Source organism: Manihot esculenta, chromosome 2 (assembly GCF_001659605.2).
Source record: "Manihot esculenta cultivar AM560-2 chromosome 2, M.esculenta_v8, whole genome shotgun sequence".
NCBI lineage: Eukaryota > Viridiplantae > Streptophyta > Magnoliopsida > Malpighiales > Euphorbiaceae > Manihot > Manihot esculenta.
The window spans coordinates 3612958-3628282 of record NC_035162.2 but is presented as its reverse complement, the minus strand read 5'-3'; the positions used below and the strand labels follow the sequence as shown (position 1 = coordinate 3628282).

The 15325-nt window shown below is 31.4% G+C and overlaps 1 protein-coding gene and 1 long non-coding RNA gene across 4 annotated transcripts; one reads left to right on the top strand and one right to left on the bottom strand.

The window, feature by feature from the left end:
* Positions 1-374: 374 nt before the first annotated feature.
* On the bottom strand, positions 375-5773 carry LOC110606139 (vesicle-associated protein 2-1). 2 transcript variants are annotated; one of them, XM_021744904.2, is made up of 8 exons: positions 5617-5773; positions 5219-5355; positions 3953-4023; positions 3771-3852; positions 3314-3429; positions 3102-3230; positions 1346-1414; positions 375-745 (listed from the first exon to the last, which is right to left on the bottom strand). In XM_021744904.2, the coding sequence occupies exons 2-8, from the start codon at positions 5277-5279 to the stop codon at positions 608-610; spliced, it is 666 nt and encodes a 221-aa protein (XP_021600596.1). In that variant the 5' UTR covers positions 5280-5355; positions 5617-5773; the 3' UTR covers positions 375-607. The 2 variants fall into 2 exon arrangements, with proteins under 2 accessions (XP_021600596.1, XP_021600602.1); XM_021744910.2 differs by having other exon boundaries at positions 5583-5764.
* A 3030-nt stretch (positions 5774-8803) lies between these two features.
* Positions 8804-13486, top strand: LOC110608587. Of its 2 annotated transcripts, XR_006349281.1 has the most exons (5): positions 8804-8916; positions 9017-9607; positions 10976-11117; positions 11220-11571; positions 13129-13486. It is a non-coding gene; the product is annotated as an uncharacterized LOC110608587 (long non-coding RNA). The 2 variants fall into 2 exon arrangements; XR_002486897.2 differs by lacking the exon at positions 13129-13486 and having other exon boundaries at positions 11220-11689.
* The last annotated feature ends 1839 nt before the right edge of the window (positions 13487-15325 follow it).

Sequence of the window (15325 nt, the reverse complement as noted above, 5' to 3'; positions counted from 1 at the left end):
TAGAGTTTTTATTTTAATCATATTAATCCGGAAACCTATTTATAAAGGAAGAGTTTTATGAAAGTTTAATTGAAATTTAAGAAATTTTAAAAAAAATTAAAATTAAGTAATCAAAATAAAAATATAATACCAGTTGAGTGACTTTTGGTGAAAATTACGTATATATATTAACGGAAGGATTGTAACAGTCAATGTAGGGGGAAAATGAAGTTCAACTAATCAAGGATGTAGTAACTTTGTATGCGTTGAATATTCTTCAGCTAAAGCTTTTAATTGCCAGACAATGCTGCGTCACTTTTATTTCCTGTTGTTGTATGAAAAAGATTTCAACTCATAGGATGCTTTTGCAGGAGGAGCAAGGGTGCATTTCAGAATTTGCAACAAAATAACCACTTACTAATTCACACTAAAAGTAACTTATCAATCAAATGAAAAAATTTGCTGCTAACAGTAACATATAAATGAAATGAAACTATATTTGGCAAACCAATAGCTGCAGCAATCAATGTACAAAAAGGATGGAAAAGTAGACGCCCTTCTCATCCAAACATGACTTGTACAGTAAACCAGACAAGAAAAATTATGGCCTGAGATCCTGTGGCTCCAGTTATTCTGTGGACGGTGAAGAAGACAATGTGAGGTTCAAGATGAAACCAACCAAAATTCCAATAAGCCCCACAACAAATGCGAAAGTCACGGAAAACCCTGGATCACTTTTTCGATACCCCCGTCTCTTCATCATGGCCTGCAACATGGAAAGTAAGACAAATTGTTACAAAGTACACTTCTTCTGATCCTTTTTCCTCATGAAAAATAATTAGTCCCCCTTTTACTTCATTTGTCTAGCCAATACCAGATTATTAGAAATTCAAGAAACGGAGGTCCTTGTCAACCACAATACATGAGACAAGATATAACCAGAGAATGGGGAAAATCAGTCAATATAACCAACTTGATGTTTGATATCAGAATTTGATACCATGCCTAAAATTTATGCGGAATATTTCAGACCAATTTGTCCTACTGTTGAGATGTTGTAGGAGCTATCTAATAAACAAACACCAGAGAATGTATCGACTGTTGAAAGTAGTGCAAACGTATGATAATAAGCACATTCTCAGGATAATTTCCTCAGTGGTTAGTTGAAAATAAAGCTCGCTCCAGGGAGGGGACAACTGCTAACCATTTACATGTTAGCAATTTTACAAGGAAAAATGTCTTCTCTGGCAAAAAGAAAAACACTATTCTATAGCAACATTAGTTTAATTTCAGAGGACTGATAAGCCAAAAAAGGAAACATGAATCAAATATATAAAGCGGGCTGAAGTATGGAATGGGTACAAACCAGTTCCTTTTGCAGTTGCTCAGTTTGTTGAATAGCTTCATCTCTTTCATCCTTCAGGCGCTGCAATGCCTGATTCCACAAAAGAAACAAAATTTTACAAGTTATGATAGCACACTTAATCCACATTCTAAGATATACTTCACTGCAAGGAAAGCTAATTGCAGGACCGTACATTGACCTAAATAATTAATACTACTGCACTCTACTGAAACTTTTATAAACAATAATTTGCATACAGGAATGATATCCTTTTATATAAAACTGAAAATTACAAGCGCAGAGCCAAAAGATTCCCTTTGGTGAGAGGAGGGGTGGGAGTGTGCATGTGTGAGTGCGTGATGCTTGAGTATAAAAAATATAGTTTAACAAAAATACTACAAATTATGAAACTATAAAAAATCTTTTATTGATTAAAAAATTACAAAAAATGTTTACAATAAATTTAAGCATTACAAATTATAGTTTTGATTATGATATAAATTCATAATATAAATTATATTATTTAAAAATATTGACATCAAAATATTATATCAAATCTTTATATAAAATTCAAATATTCAAAAGCCAAAAAGTGAACATAAACCCAAATATTTATGCTACATCATCATAACATAAGATTAAAAAATAATAAATTGACATGAAAAATAAAAGATTAACAAAATGATAAAGTAAATATATCATATGAATAAGTATTTATTTCAATTTATGGACTCCAAAATTCTATAGAAGTTTAGATTACTAATTTATCTACTTGTTCAAATGTAGATAAAATAATTTTTAATTTTGATAAAGAAGAAGAGGAAAAGCAAATTGTGAGAAGATAATAAAAAAAATAATATTTAACAACTCCCAAACAAATTTTAATTAATTTTATTGAACTTTATACTTTTATATGATAACCAAATAATTTTAATGCTTCAAATGTAATATAATATATATTTTACAAATTATTAGACCAATAGAAAATTTGAGAGATCAATTAACGAAAAACAAAAATTTACAACTCCCTTTTAAGATCTTTTTGTGAATACTTAGAGGGACAAAGAAAATTTTGGGAGATTAATTATTTACAATTCAAATTTTATTTTATCTATTAAAATATTTTGGGGGACAAAAGCATATATATATATATATATATATAGGCCATCTATATCTATATATATTTTTGGGGGGGAGGGGAATGGCAACACCTCCCCACCCCCTCCCTCCGCAACTGAACAATTCCTTACAGTTATGCACAATTAAAAATCAAGTAGCAATCTAACAGCACATTCAGTACCCCAGGTAGACAACTGGTAAAGTAAACCAGATAAACTATTACAATGATCAAACGATCTATACTAATAGTGCTCACAGATTATAAATTTGTCAACATCTAACTTTTGTTATGCTAATGTCCATACATAAACAAACATGATGGTTCATTTGTCACTTTGTCTCCAAATGTAGACATGCACAAGATGAATTCTCAAGTTTTGCTAAAAATAAATCCCCAATTCCATGTCGACTTTTCTTGTTCATAAGATGCCAATATGTTGTTCCCTTATAACGAGATACATTGTTACATCTAATTATCTTCCTAGAAGACTTTTTACTCCTTGATGTGAGCTCCCTTTTCTTAATCCCTGATTTAGCAAGTAACTAAGAAAGAAATGCAAGTATGCAAGATATGCTTGAATGAAATTGCAAGCACTCAAGCGCAGGTAAGTCTGCCAACAAACTAAAACAATAATAAATACAAAAGTGCCAAACTTACTAAGTTAGCATCAGGACCCTGTGAGGAGCTCTTTGCCTCTTCCTCTGAGTTCTCTTGAGTTGATGGACTGACATATACAACTCTAAGCTTGCACTCCTCTAATATCTTCCCACTGCTGTCCTTATTGAACTAGAAAGATTATTGCATAAATTAATCTCATTCCAAAACCACAGTTAAAGAAAGACTCTCTTCTCCAAGTTAACATTTCTTACAGTATCTGGAGGAAGCTCATCCACATCAGTATGTGGAGGTACTGTTGTACTCTGAAAGAGAAACTTATCTTTGCATTGCATATCTGTAGGATATTCTCGTTGGGCTTGTAGAGTAACTGAAAATCCAATAGACAGCAATTAGTTGAGGTGTAGCATTGTGATTAAATGATTTTAACACATGAAGAAACTGTTTGACCTGAAAGCGTGCTAATATATATTATGCATGCAAGTGCCTATAATGCATTTCATTTCTAAAAATCCAAAGCTTTTTAGGACTTCACCTAACAAACATCTAAGAAATTACCAGTTGCCATTCCTTTTGCATCTTTGATCCTACAAGACACCATTATAACCTTTTTGCAATTTTGCATCCTAAAACATATAAAAATTAAAGAGTTTCTAGTTTAATTAGTACATAGTTCCAATTGAAAGAATATGATAAAGTAAGAAGGAGAACCTCTGATAACACATGAGTCCCAAGGTTGTACAACACCAGTGTTGGGCCTTACAAAGTACTTCTTTGGTGAAGTGGTTTTAACCTGGAAAAGGGGGATATGGAGTCATAGTCAAATTCTATACTAGCTTGAATACATATTATTACAAGTTTATATATCAGTAATATAGAAATGGAGATGATACCTTAAAAGCAACGTGATGTTCTGTGTTATTCACAACTTTAAGATCACAATAGCTTGGCTTCTCCAGCTCAACTGATTACATGAATGACATAATTTTAGTCAAAGAGAACTGTGCATAACCAAATCAACAAGAATGTTGTATAACTGTTATATTTAAATAATGAAATCATATTTTTCAAAGGGCAGCAGCATTTCAAGAATACCAACCATAAATTCATATAGAGACTAAACGGCAGCAGCACTACATCGGTTGTTCATACTTCATATGAGCATATAAATTCGAGAAAACAACCCATTGGACAGGAAGGGGAAAAAAAATCTCATCTCTATCTTTTGACATTATCTCATTTTTCACAAAACAAGTTTTTCCAATATGGGAAAAATAAGCCAGGTCTAAGGTCATGTGTAATTAGGTTTTACTAGAACTCAGGCTTTAGGCATCAAGCTCACTATTGATAAGCATTTTAAAACATTCGAAAAGAAGGTTATAAGCAAACAAAAACAAGAAGGCAGCACAGCAGTCTTTGAAAGATTCCTTCAACGTGGTCAGAAACCAACTTCACAATTCCAGGAGCAAAGGCCTTGATACCTGACTTAGATCTTACAACAGAATTTTCCCAAGACGTAGAAAAAAGCAAACATTAAACACGATCCATTAAAACATCACGGAAAGGATTCATTTGAGTGTATGAACATTAACTAGGAATGCAAAAAGCGTGCGAATGAAGCAACAAAAGAGAGAATAAAAAACAGAGATTATTATCAGAGATTCGGTTCCAACTTCAGTTCTTTCTTCTGAGCTCGCTGATGCTCATCCAAGCTAATTTTCTTTTCTTACTGACTTTTTATCAAGGAGAGGGAAAGAGAGAGTGTATAAAAAATGCCTCCGTTTCTAGCAACTAATTTCCGTTCCTTTCTCGTCCAAAGATCCAAAAAAACATTTACCATCACGCCCTATACTTTTGCTAATTATCGTTGTTTCTAACACAGTAAACGCTACACTCCAAACTAATTCTCATCATAGGAATTGTGTTGGAAAAAGGGCAGGTAGGTTGATGATCGCCTTTCTCGACGAACACACAGTCGATTGCTAATTTACGCACCATTCAGAAATATGCACCCAATCTGTAGCGCTAGAGTTGCGAAATTATTATCAATTAATGCATGAATAGCATAAAAATTAACACATCATGAATGTATTAAATCACATTAAAGATACTGGATACACAACAGTAGAGAGAGAGAGTGAGAGAGAGAAAGAGCATACGAATAAACTTGAGCTCATCGGGATGAACTGAAATCAACTGATTGCCACCACCAGCAGTCATCTCGGAACCACCAAACACAGATCAATATCAAAATCACAAATTCCCACGGAATCCGAAAAATCAATGAATCAAAACCCTATAAATTCACAAGACAGCAAAATAAAACTCTTAAAATCGACAAAGCTCCCAAACAATCTATGAGTGAAACTACAAAGAAGAAATGTTAATGCAAAGAGTTCCAGAGGGAGACGGAAAGAGAGCGAGAATTGGTAAAAGTAAGAGAGCGATAAATTTAGAGCAGAAACATGTGGCTAAACGAATATGGAGGATTGAATTTGAGAGAGAGAGAGAGAGAGAACCAACTGCACTAAAAGAAGACTGGCGCAGTTCTAGGCACCTGTTTCGGTTATTTATCGGTTGAAGCGGTGGCCTGTGGGTAAAAATTGAAAGCTATCTCTCTGTTGATTGAGATAGGAATGGCAGTTTGTTTTTCTTATACAACCGGAAATGAAAATGGCGGAGAGAAATCGCAAGAGAGGGAGGGAGGGAGAGAGAGAAAAGAAAGACGGAGATGACACGTGTAAAATTTAATGGAGATAATGACGCCCGGTTCCAGTCTGGAGTTGGGACCCAGATAATACTACCACTTCCTCTTCTTTTTTTTTTTCTTTTTTTTTTTTTTAAATAATTTCTTAATATATTATATCACAGTTAATTTTCTTTTTTATTTATTAAATGGGTAATAGTGTTTTTTTTTTGGTAACGAAACAATTTCATATCTGATTCCTCAATTTAATTTTAGGGAGAGGAGAACACACTATTTGCTTCAATTACCTAATTGCAGGCTATTCTTCTGTTTTTTTTTCCCCTTGAGTTTTAGAAAATATGAATTTCTTTCAAATATTAAATTCTAAAGTGTAGAAAAAGTGAACTTTTGTAATTTTATGCGTTTTTCATATCCTTAACTTTTTCTAAAGTTATTTCTTTTAAAAATTTTATAGCATTGAAACTATACTACATAAATTTTTTAATAATAAATATTAAAATAATATAATTTTTTAGAGAGCAATAATTCAAAAAAAGAGAGTAATTATACAATATTTGTAATCAATAATATTAATATTCAAAGAATTATAATGTAATCTTATAAAGTAAGATAAACTAAAAAACCAATATATAATCTCTATCTAACAGCTTCTAAATTATTTCTTTATCACAGTATTTTTTTAGTAATGTTGTAATTATTATTCTTCTATGAAATTAATTTTTCGATTCTTCAATATTAATTCGATTTGAAATTATTCTACTCAAACTACTAAAAAAGAACTTAGTCTTTTTATTTTTATTTTTGACATTAGTTTTTTCAAATGACTATAACAAGGACAAGAAATTCTACTTGGTGCTTTAAGACATTTTTACAAGTTTGGTACTTGATATTATTTTCCAATTTCTAGTCTAAGGAAACTAAAACTGCCAAATGATAATACTATCCATCATCTAAAGGATTGGAAGCTTTTTTTCAATTTCAAACTTCAACCCCTCGACACAAATTGCCAAACTTTCATCTCACGTAATTTTCTTTTCTCTATTATAATTTTTTTATTTATTTAAATGTGGGTTTCACAGCTTACCTAATTGTGCCTATGAAAGCATAAACAAAGAAATGCAAATAACAGGTTTGGATTTGCCAAAACAGAAAATAAAGAGTTTAATTAAATGGATGCTTATACGCAAGAACAATTACGACTTACAAACTACTCCTGCAATCGTATATGCTGAAGTAATAAAATACTAGTAAACGAAATCTAAGAGATCAGTGCTAGCTATTAAATTTGTCCCCTCATCAATATATTATCATAGATAAGATAGAACATGGAGACACTTGAAGCTTACATTTAAGTCTTAGGACCCTCTTGAAACATGAATTATACAAAGAAACGTCTCTTTACCTCATGTCATTTAATAAGGGAAGCCCAAGGAATCAGTATGTACAAGACAAGACTATTGCTCATTCCCACCTCCCCAACCACAACCATAAAAACCCATTGTTGTTTAAATCAATGTTTTTTAGGTTATGCTTCATTCCATGATTCTTATTAATCGATAACAGTAATCTAAATCAGGAAAAATTATTTGTTTAGGCAACAAATGCGAGAATAATACAAAAGGGTATACGCTAAGAGGAATGTTTTATAAACTGTAATAGAAATACAGAATAACTTCTACTTTGTATTTTATAACAACACGTTAGAATTTACCAAACATGCACCCAGAAATACAGACTATTGCAAGTGAAACTCTCACCAAATTTTTAATCGATGACTAAATACTTCAACATATCTGTATGATGTGAAAAAACACAGCCGGAAGAGACGAAGAAATGTCAATAAATGCTTACGAATGTGTTATTCTATTTCTTTAAGAGTAGATGATTCTCCTAATAGGCATGCTTCAAGTAACAGGTCTTGAGAATCAAGTTTGTCATAGCTACTTAAAACAAATATCTGATGCCTAGTCAACATGCAAGTCTTAAAGATAATTGCCATGGTCAAATGGCAATAGACAGCATCCTATAAATGATGATGATCAGCTTTGTTTCTAACTTTGCGGGTCTCAAACTGTTTCCACCAATAATTTCAATTGATGTACTACAATAGGCTGATCGATATTTCTAAAGAGCATTATGTAGGATGAATGAGAATGGGATAGATCACAAGTTCATGTCACAAACTGATCAACACTTATTATACACATAAGCAGCCCAGCATCCACATTCTCTCTCTTTCTCTCTCTCTCAACACAAAATCCCTCGAGTAACAAGTGCATATGCAGGCTGATGCTTGTGTAGAAAAGATGGAAAAGAAGTCCAATCCTACCAAAAAGGCATATGGAGAAGAGAAGATTATAATAGTTTTGATGGAAACTCCTGCTCAGGTGGGTAAAAGCAGCCTGCAGGAATTTGTTCTTTTTTGAAAAATAATAAACTGCTGAAATGACATATTTTGATGGCCAGGAGTGAACAGTCCATAAACCGGCCACTGCATGGTGTCATTTTTTTTCTTAAAGCAGATCCAGCGCAACTATGACATAACATTTTTCATAAAACAAAAAGAAACAGAAATGGATACATGGAAATTCAGTTCTTACAATATCTCTGCAGTAAGAATGCTGTTTGGAAAATAAAAGAACTGAAGATCAATTCTCTCCATGTTTTCATTTGATGGTGGACAGCTGGGATGCTTTTCTTTCAGATAATACAACTTTGCCCTCCTGATCTTCCTATGTTGGATTACTTTTATTTCCTTGACATTTGGTGAGTAGCTGGCAAATGATGGCACATTAATCACGATTCGCTAATATCTCGATGATTTGTCTGATTTAGATGGCTCTTATATTAATTGAGTTCGGTCTAAATAATTTTTAAATTCACTTTTCACTTAATTTAAAATGATTAATTTAAATTATTTAATAATTTCATATAATTATTATATACAATTTCTATACCGAAAGCACGTAAAGCAATCAACTCACAGTTGCAATGTTGCATTGGGAGTCCTATTTTTTAATATATTATCATCACTATGTCCCCAGTCCTGATATCTGGAATCGGTCTTTCCTTCATCGATGCCTCAACTCCTCTCTTACTCAATATCTACTCAAATGATATCCACATTATCATCCTCAGCGAAAACTCAAGGTCAAGGACACACACTATCTCTCCAAGCTGAATTCTTGATTTATCTATTTATTTTATTCTAAAAATAAAATAATAATTATATATTATTATCGACTTGTAGACTGCAACGATTTCAAGGAGTGAAAACACCATTCAAGATTTTTGAACCCAGCTCCTGTCGGTGGCTGACTAGGGAGGCACTCCCATGCGAATCGACCAGATTATTCGGTTCGGACTTCGGATATGGCTCGTGTCGGTACTTAATTCGAGTCGGATTATAGACTTCTTGTCGCTTCGTCCGCGACGGAGAAATTATCAGTGCCATCAGAGCAAGCAAATTGTGCAACGTGGCCTAACTTGGCCTCTGAGCGTGTGAAAAGGCCCAACTTGGCCTGCTCCCAAATTCTGGCAATCCTGCCACGTGTCCTCCGATTCAAGCTCCTCTTCTGTCCCCTTCCCGATTCGGCCATTCCCGCCATTATCTCTCTCCCTCTCGTCTCCCTCACCTAATCGAACTTCCTCTAATACGACCTTTCTGCATTTCTATGAGCTATACATTGATCCTTCTTCGGAGAATTGGCTCTCTTTCGTGTTATGGTAAGTAAATTAGAGCGGTGGCTAGAATATTTGATTCGACGAAGATAACCCCTGGAATTTTGCTTATACGAAGCATAAGCGCAGAGATTGGAGAATGGAAACAGAAGACCTGTAGGTATGTGATTTTGTTGATTACTTTTATAGCATATGCTTGTTACCTTGTCATTCAGAAAACCTAGTAGCATAGTGAATAGTGTGTTGGATACTGAACCCAATAAGTCCTCAGTTAAGTAAACCTTGGCTTTAGAATGCACTGATGAATCCTAAAAAGCCCAGGTTACATTTTTTTTATCATAGTTGAACAGTTATGTCCCTCCTTAGGGAAGTGCACATGTATATGTTGCTAAACATAAAAGCAAGAATTTTCAGCTTAATTTTGGCCAAAACTTTGCAAATGATGACTTTTACATAAATGTTTCAGTTATAGTTAGAACCAAGGTCTAAAATCTTATTGCAATCCACTGTGACCACAATGATAATTATAATCAATTAAGATTTTTTCATACTATGTATTGAGCGCAAATTTTTGTTGCGGGCAATGATGTGGTTATAAAAAAAGTAGTATTTTACCAAGTGGTAAGGCATCTTTTTGGTGTGCAGTATATTGGCCAGATTAGATTCAGGCATATATCTAGAAATGCTAATATAGTAGCTGACTGTATTGCTAAAGCTTAGGAAATGTTTGCCTTGTAACTGGGTTACTAACCACCCTTCACTTTTTGTTGCCGGTTTGGCCTCTTTTTGGATTCATGGCGTTTACAGAACCATGTATCTCCCCCTTAACTCTAGTGGAATGTATTGCATTATTTTTTAAAAAATGATTATTTTAATTGTTAAGTCATAATTTACAGCAAAATTTGAGCTTTGGCTAGAATTAATATGATAACTTAAATATAGACTATAGTAATGTAATTCAAAGAAATGGTTACGATTCCCCCTTTTTTTACAGTTTTTCATGGCTTTTTCCCTCTTTCCAATGATCCCATTTTAAACTTGAGAAATGGCTTATGTATATCTCCTACTTCTTCCTGCTCATGCTTTTCCCCTAGCACATTTTGTTTGATTGATCATTTGTTTACCTGAACAGTTATTTAGGTTCTCATTTTCAGCGCCATTTAATTATTTGTTATATCACTTCTTACATTTCCATATAGATTTCACTTACTAGATGTGTGTGGTTATGCTTTTAGTTCATGAGTTAAATGTCAAAAGCCTGTCACTTGGGGCACCATGGTTCTGTAGACTGAATGCTGAGCCCTTTTTCCACTTTACATCCCCCCTTCCCCCCAAATTTTTTGTCCAAATTGGTGGAGAGTAAGTATCTGTGAAGTCTGATGGAAACCTGAACGCTCTTTTGATGTTGGAGCATTATTTGTGGGACTCTTGCTCGTTACATATCTGATAAGCTTAGAGCTTATGCTATTACAGCAACCAGTTTTACGTATGCTAAAGTTCCTTCCATTTTCTTGTACCACACATATAGTGGTATCTCAAAGGTTATGATGATCGCTGGCTTATTTGTAAATGGGCCATATGCACTCATCGCAACTGCAGTTTCTGCTGACCTGGGTGCACACAGTTGTCAGAGAGGGGATTCTCGAGCAACCGTTATTGCCATTGTTGATGTACTGGATCAATTCGTGCTGCTTTAGTCCTCTTTTCACTGAATTCCTTTCGACAATGAGAAGCAGTTTTTATGATGCTGAAGGTTTGTGCTCTTATTGCAGGGCTTCTTTTATCATGTGAAGTCGCAGCTGAAATTGCTAAGAAAACTAGTAAACTGAGGCCTCATCTAGTGAATGACAAATTCATGAAGGTATGAATGAGACAGACAGACACACAGAGACACAGATAGAAACAAAATGCTCTTGGGAAATTTCTGGTGTTATGATTTCAACCAGGAAGACTATAATGTTTTGCAAGGTTTTTCAGAGCTTATAAGGGCTTTTAAGCATTCATAACAATTACGTCTAGGGCCAATTCTGAAAGTCAGAAAGTAAAAGTAAATTAATTGGGACATAAAAGGAAATTCATTGGGACATTCATCTATCCTTTTGCCTCCCCTCCCCAAAATAAAAGGTATAGACATGCTGCCTTTTGCACAACACCAACGTTAGAAAATTTTCTTTATATTTATTAAATTAAATGTGCTTCAATTATTTATATATCTATGTTGTATAAGTAATTTTTACCATCATCTGACACCATGTCTTGTCGTTGTGTATTCTTCATAAAGTTTTCATTCGCATTGAAACAAGTATTTAGAAATAAATTTGAGTTTGTAGTTATCCATAAAGCATATATGTTCCTTAGGTTTGTGCAATTAAAGACGACGTGTCGTCATGCATGATGCATTTGAAAAAAATCATTTTCAACATTTCTTTCATCACTGAGTAGCCTATGATACTGTAAAGTGGATTTTTTTTTTCTTTTTCTTTTTCTCTTCTGATGTGTAATTAGGTTTGTATATTCTTGTTGACTTTGATGATAAATATTATACTTATACATAGACTCTTTAAAATTTAACTGAAGCATAACAATAGTAATTTTATTCAACAATATACAGATTGCAGGTATCAGCTAACAATATGACTGTAGTTAATCACGGGGAAAAGCTGGACCAACTATAGAAACTATGGAGTGTTTCTTAGTTACATTTCTAATTGAGAATATGCTTTCTTGGCCTCTTTCTGTGCTGTCTGATTTTGTAGTCTTAGTTTGCTTTTTATTATTTCATAGTACCTTTCTTTTGAGGTTGAGCTTTGATGATGATTCAATTGTTACCTGGAGGTCACAGATTTAATCCATGGAAAAAATGCCTCAAGTTATTTCAAAGGAAGGCTGATAATTTTTTAGTCCTCTTAGAGCCTAGAAAGCAGAAAGCTCTGCTTTCAAAAATCCTTACCCATGAGCAGTACCAACCGTTGGTTTTAAACTCTTGCCTTTGCTCATGTCCCAAAAGCCATGATGTGTTAGTTCCTATAGAGAAGGCATATGGCCTGAGAGATTCTTCAAACCTGAATCAATCATCAGAAAATTTAGAACAAAAGTCAAAGATGAAAAATTTTGCTGCAAGAAGCTAGCAGTAAAGATTAAGCAAATTCTGTCGCTTTTAATTCTTGTTTCAATGTAGTCATTATTAATTGATTTTGCTAGACTTGTACCCATATTTGTAGGTGATGATCTTTTTGTTTTCATAGTTATAAGTTACAGGGTTCTCATACTTAAGCCATCATATGAAACACTAGGCTAAGTCTTCATAAAGATCAGTGATTGTGAATTAAACAAATCAAAGTTGAGAGATTTTGCCAGTGCAAATTGGTTTGTAATCTCAGTCAATTTTCTGTAATATACGTATGCTGAAGAATTAATCATATGGAGACGTAGCTTAGCAATTTTGTTAAGCTGACTCCGAATATTAGGGTGGTGTCTTTGCTGAATCAAGCTGTACAGTTGGCTTTTGAGTTATTACAATGCAGAATGAGATAACTAACAGCTTTAGCAACTGTTACCTCTTCTTTTTACAACTGTGCACAAATACATCACAGCAAATGAGGCTTCAGCGTCAGACTTTTTTACCTTTTATTCGTTGCCACATCTTTTTGGTTGCCCCATGCCATCACTTTTCCCTTCCAGGTGCAAGAAAGAGATGATTGATTTTACAAGAAAGCCCAAGTCCTAAGCAAAATTTTAGTAACATCAACAGACTTCAATGTCAGTCCAACGATCAGGGCGTTTTCAAGGCAAGCTGTAACAAGCTGTTTTGTGGGAAGCCATAATAGTGTTTCTCATGTGAGAGAATTAAAGAAGAATTGATGTCCCCTCAAAGCCTTCCACAGCCACATGTGGAAAGTCTATGATTGCTTTGTTAATTGGAAATTGTAGGCCAATCAATGGGACTAACATCACTCCTCTAAATATGATAGTTTTGCTTTTTCCAATTAGGATGGGACCTACTCTTTGATTTATTTATGTATCCCATTTTTTTAAAATTGATTTTAAAAAATTGTTAAATCATTGTTTTAAGTTCAATTATTTAAAAAATCTAATTGTATTTATATTTTAATTTAAATTTTTTAATTTTGATTTAATTATTTTAATATTTATATTTTAATATAATTTTAATTAATTTGTAAATTTTAATAGTGTAGGTGTCACTTTAATAATTTAATTTGTAATACTACGTATATTATTATTATTTTATATAAATTAATTATTAAATAACTGAAAGTTTAATATTTATATTATTTTATATTTTAATATAAACATTTAAATTTTAAATCAATTGGCCTAACATTTATATTTAAATGTAATTTTACATGATTTTTACTATTTTTAAAAGTTAAAATGTAAGAGTTTAGATAGAATAAATGTAATATTTTATTATTTTTTAAATGTAAATTAATTATATATATAGAAATAATATTAACTTATATTTAATTATAATTAAATAATATATTTAATTTTATAAGTAATAATAATTTAACTGAAAAGTTTCAATGATAAATAAATTTTATTTTATATTCATAATTATGAAAATTTTATAATAGTATATTATTTTTAATTATTTTATATTAATAATTATAAAAATTTTATAATAATATATTATTTTTAATTATTTTATATATATTATTATTTTAAATTAAATAATATATCAACTATAAAATATTTATAATTATTATTATAAAATAAAATTTATTACTATTTAAAAATATGAATTATATATTTAATGATTAAATTATTTATTTTTAATTTAAATTTTAGAAATTAATTAAAATTATATTCAAACATAAATATTAAATTAATTTATTTAAAATTTAAATGTTTAGATTAAAATATAAAATAATATAAAAATTAATTTTTTTAATTTATTGAGAAATTAAAAAATAATAATAATATATGTAGTATACCAACTAAACTATTAAATTATTATGTAAATTATTAAATTTAAAAATTTAGAGATTACTTAAAATTATATTAAAATTTAAAATATAAATTAATTAAATTAAAATTAAAATATAAATTTACACAAATATTAAATTTTTTTAATCAATTGACCTGTTTTAAAGGTCATAAGCCTTTGTTTTTCGTAGCTTGTTTAAATAACTAAAATTTTAAAAACAAGAATATCGTTTTTTTTTTAGAAAATTGAGAGCGATTAATCAATAAAATCTATAAATGATCAAATATTATTGATTATATGTATGTAAAACACCTGCCAGCCTGTAAATTTCGTCGTAGATACGAGGAAAAGGGTTAAAATTAACGATTTAATCAATAAAATAATTCAGCTCAAAATTTTTAAATAAAATAATTGAAAAAAATATTAAATTATTAACTCTAAATGAATTTAAGTTAAATAAAATTAACATCACGTTAAGTAAAATCAGACTAAACCCGTCTAAAATTATCCTGAATCGACTTCATGTAATTTGATTCAAAAACTTTAAGCTATTGCAAAATATATAAATTTACACACATCCATTTACAATCGGTAATTAATATCATAAATATATTTAAACACTTTTATATATCCAAAAATAAAAGAACTCATAAAAAATAGCGAAATGGCATATTTATAAATCAAGAGTAAAAAAATTCATACAATGATAATTGTTCTCAAATTAACATTTACTTTATAAAAAAATAAATTATCATAAAAATTCTCTTCAAGATATAAACAATGATTGGGAAGTCACTATGGCATGCAATTATGAGTTAGGTTATTCAGTTTAATTCTTATTATTTATCTTGAAGAGATTGTGAACTCATGGAATTTAATGGGCAATACTCAAACTTTATCCTCTATAAGAATTTAAAAGTTTTTTTTGTT